Consider the following 3,487-nt stretch of genomic DNA (forward strand, 5'->3'; position numbering starts at 1 on the left):
GATCGGTGGAGGCATTGAGGCGTCGCGAATTTTTATCCGTCGGAAAATTTTCCAACGCGTGTCGCGCGCGTTGGGCGTAGTGCGATCTCTCTCGCACATTATCGTCCATCTCTCTCGCTCTCCCGTATCCCCTCTTCCAGGCTCTCCGCGGATTTTCTCGGCGATATTAAAACTTTCACATGTAATTAATTTAATTCTGTTTTTTGGGGATTAATCCCGGACCTTTCCCGAGGGCCCGCGGAATTACGTGGTGTTAGAATTTATAATTCCTCCATGGGAAAAATTTATTATTAGCCATTCTATGGGGCCCGAGCTTTTTGGGAAAGTCCCGAGCCTCTCCTGAGGACTCGTGGAATTATGGGGAGGTTTTCTGTGGGAAAAATTTACAGTTAATTATTTAAACAGGGTCCTGACTTTTCAGAGAAATCCCGAGCACCCTCCGGTGCCTCGCGGACTTAAATGGGGTTACTTCTTTTCTTCTTTTTGGAAATTAGCGCCATAGCGGGTGCGTTACATACCGTTGGCTGCGGTCAACTGGGAGATTTCCGACATCCGTGTTCGGGTTCGATTCAATAAAAATTAGTTAGTTTTAGAAACGTTAGTACCGTTTTGAGAAATTATTTTTTGAACATTTTCGCCCTTTTCCCCGAATCTACCCCTCTCTCCACAACCTAGCATACTGAGCAGCGCAGGCATCCGTTACCTCTCCCTCAACCCCCTTGCTGAATTAGATATAAGAACGGGTTAGTGATACGTTTTTCGGTTTTAATCTAGACTTAAGTTTTCGAGTTGCTGATGAACCTTTTTAGGTCCCAATTTAGTTGAGTTTTTCCATCGGCAAGGAGGCCAGAGGGAGGAAGGGCGAAGGTGATGGGCATTTCCGGTCGCTTAGGGAAATATCGCGTCACAATAGATTATTGAAACGTTTGGGCTACCGGGATTACTGGTATGTTCTATCACGAACGATAAAAATTGGAATTACAGAAGGCCATATTTTTTGTTCATATTCATAATTAGTATTCGAATAGAGCGATTTTGAAATCGCATTTGGGTCGTCTGACCTGAACAGACTCAACGACTTTTCAAGAAACAATAACACAAAGTCAATATATTACACCACTCGGAGCATAGAACTCAGCCAAAATTAAATACCTAACTCATTATTAACGTAGTAGCTGGACTTTCTGCTGAATTTTAAATCGTAGAGTACTTTGAAAATTTGAACTTCCGAAAATAGAAATCATGAAAATGCACGTATTTAGGACTTAAGGGAGATTTGAATAGAAAACTGCTCGGATCTTCCGGTCACTGTGAATGATTATTCACATGTGCTCTATCTCTATTTTTGCACCTAATGGCGCAGGTTCATTAGATGTTGATATTGTTATCCCCATACCGAGCGTTGAGCTGTTCTACAGCAATATAAGCTCTAAAAGAGTACACGCAGACACTCCGTGGCACTCCCCATATGTTTTCTGTGGTAGCCTTTTTGACAAACCAGAAGACTGAAAATTTGCTTCTCTTCATGGACAAAAACATCACATTGCAATTTTCATGTGTATAAACCATCATCTGAAAATTATTCTTTCATGAAAATTGATTCCTACACGAATATTATGTGCATTTCATACTGACAAATTCATGGACGTATAGTCCGGGATGAATATCGGAATAATAAATAATAAATTTAGGAAAATTTGCTCGAGACCGAGTAGCAGGTAAAGCAGCAGATCACAACTCACACTGCAGCACTCATATAGTTTGTTCTCAAACACGAACATTTCTAAAATAATTGGTCCAATACGATGCGATAAAAAAATGCAGTTACAATGGAATAGGGATATGCAATATGCCCTGGGTTTTTCGAAGGTATGCTGTCAAGTTCTGGGCATCTGGCCAACTCAATGTAATGGAGTTCTACCTTTTCTACGACGTTTACTATTGCTCATCTCTCAGGTATTGAATATCATAATATTAGAGCGATTGAAAATGTAATAACTAATGTGATGCAGATCGTCGCTTGTGTCTTTTTACTGGACAGATTAATCAGATATGGTAACTGTGGATTAGCGACCCATTTGATAGAAGCATGGTGTGGAATTACGGGATTCACGGGGACAGCTATTAAGATTGTGATATTTTCAGTTCATAAAGATCGTATATATCGTATTATTCAGCTGGCAATGCTAGACTGGGCTAATGCTCGAGAAACAAGTGTTCGTCAAATTATGAGCCAATATGCTCAGAGGGGACGTATAGCGTATATTGCTCAAATTGGTGCTGCAGCTATGATTGTGTTTGAAATTTCACTCACTCGACTTCCATGTTTCACAGTAGATTCATTCGAAAACAATTACTCCTCGACGAGAAATCTTATATTAGGACCTCCCTGTTGGATTCCTTCGACCATGCCTGCCAGTTTATACTTTGTGTACTATTTTTCCACGTTCATCGGTTTGTGGGTTATCGTCTTCTTCTATACCGGATGTGATGCATTTATGATTGCTGCTGCGCTGCATATTTGTTGTCAGCTCGAAATACTCAATGCAAGTTTGGAAAACTTAAGTGATGAAGATAGTCATACTCATCAACGATTCAGAATTAATGAATATTCGAAGCGACATAATAAATTATTGGTACTGGGCAATGAACTTAACCACGCAGTTCAGTTGATCATTTTTGCGGACATTTTCAGTAATATGTCTGTTATCTGCATTTCAGGTATTTCAATATATTAGTCTCAGTGGATTTGGAATATGAGTCACATGTATAAGTAATATGAAAATAATAAAGATTATAAATTATGGTTTTTTTTGCAGGGATTGCAATTCTTGTTAACGTCAGGAATGAGAACATGAACAACGATATTTTGAACCTTGTGCTGAGAATGTGCCTTGGCTATACAGGATTATTCATGTATAGCTATGTTGGAGAAAAGCTCTCCTCCCAAGCTGACAAATCAAGGACAATTTTATATGCATGTCCATGGTACAATATGCCAATGGACATTGTTAAAGATATTGGATTTATGATCATGCGTAATAATTCATTTTGTTACCTAACAATCGGTGGAGTTTTTGTTATGAATTATGAGAGTTTTAAACGTTTGACTAAGCTTATGTTTTCATATTTCTCTGTTCTTAAGTTGATGTTGACATGACAGCAATATTTTTGACTTGTTTAATACCGAAATTGATTCTGATAGAATGGCGGGAGGAAGAAAGATATATTGCTTTTCAGCAAGGTGTCCCAGATATGATTGAAGGATTTTTTTCTCCTTAGTGAATCAGAAAATAACAACTTTATTTGTGTTAATAAAGTCAGTAATTAGATAAAATGTAATTACATTTTGCATGTTGTAACACCGACTATTTCTTGACAACAATCTCAACGTTGAGCAGAAAATACTTATTGTTTACCATAACAAACAACAATCACATATTCAAGGGAAGAAATTCATACACTGTATTATAGGTATGATTCAAAT

The 3,487-nt window shown here is 38.3% G+C and overlaps 1 protein-coding gene across 2 annotated transcripts; it reads left to right on the plus strand.

Annotated features, from left to right (window-relative positions):
• The first annotated feature begins 1,809 nt into the window (after positions 1 to 1,809).
• Positions 1,810 to 3,254, plus strand: LOC105272794 (odorant receptor 22c-like). Of its 2 annotated transcripts, none has more exons than XM_011315020.1 (3): positions 1,810 to 1,956; positions 2,013 to 2,721; positions 2,820 to 3,254. In XM_011315020.1, exons 1-3 carry the CDS (start codon positions 1,819 to 1,821, stop codon positions 3,158 to 3,160), a joined length of 1,188 nt encoding a protein of 395 aa, XP_011313322.1. In that variant the 5' UTR covers positions 1,810 to 1,818; the 3' UTR covers positions 3,161 to 3,254. The 2 variants fall into 2 exon arrangements, with proteins under 2 accessions (XP_011313322.1, XP_011313323.1); XM_011315021.1 differs by having other exon boundaries at positions 2,042 to 2,721.
• Positions 3,255 to 3,487: the final 233 nt, after the last annotated feature.

Source organism: Fopius arisanus, unplaced genomic scaffold (genome assembly GCF_000806365.1).
Source record: "Fopius arisanus strain USDA-PBARC FA_bdor unplaced genomic scaffold, ASM80636v1 scaffold00287, whole genome shotgun sequence".
NCBI lineage: Eukaryota > Metazoa > Arthropoda > Insecta > Hymenoptera > Braconidae > Fopius > Fopius arisanus.

Bases quoted from the DNA above. Each gene is read 5' to 3' on its own strand.
- LOC105272794 (XM_011315020.1), top strand. From the start codon at position 1,819: ATGCAGTTACAATGGAATAGGGATATGCAATATGCCCTGGGTTTTTCG. The intron at 1,957-2,012 runs GTATTGAATATC...AATGTGATGCAG, and splicing joins TACTATTGCTCATCTCTCAG to ATCGTCGCTTGTGTCTTTTT. The intron at 2,722-2,819 runs GTATTTCAATAT...TTTTTTTTGCAG, and splicing joins GTCTGTTATCTGCATTTCAG to GGATTGCAATTCTTGTTAAC.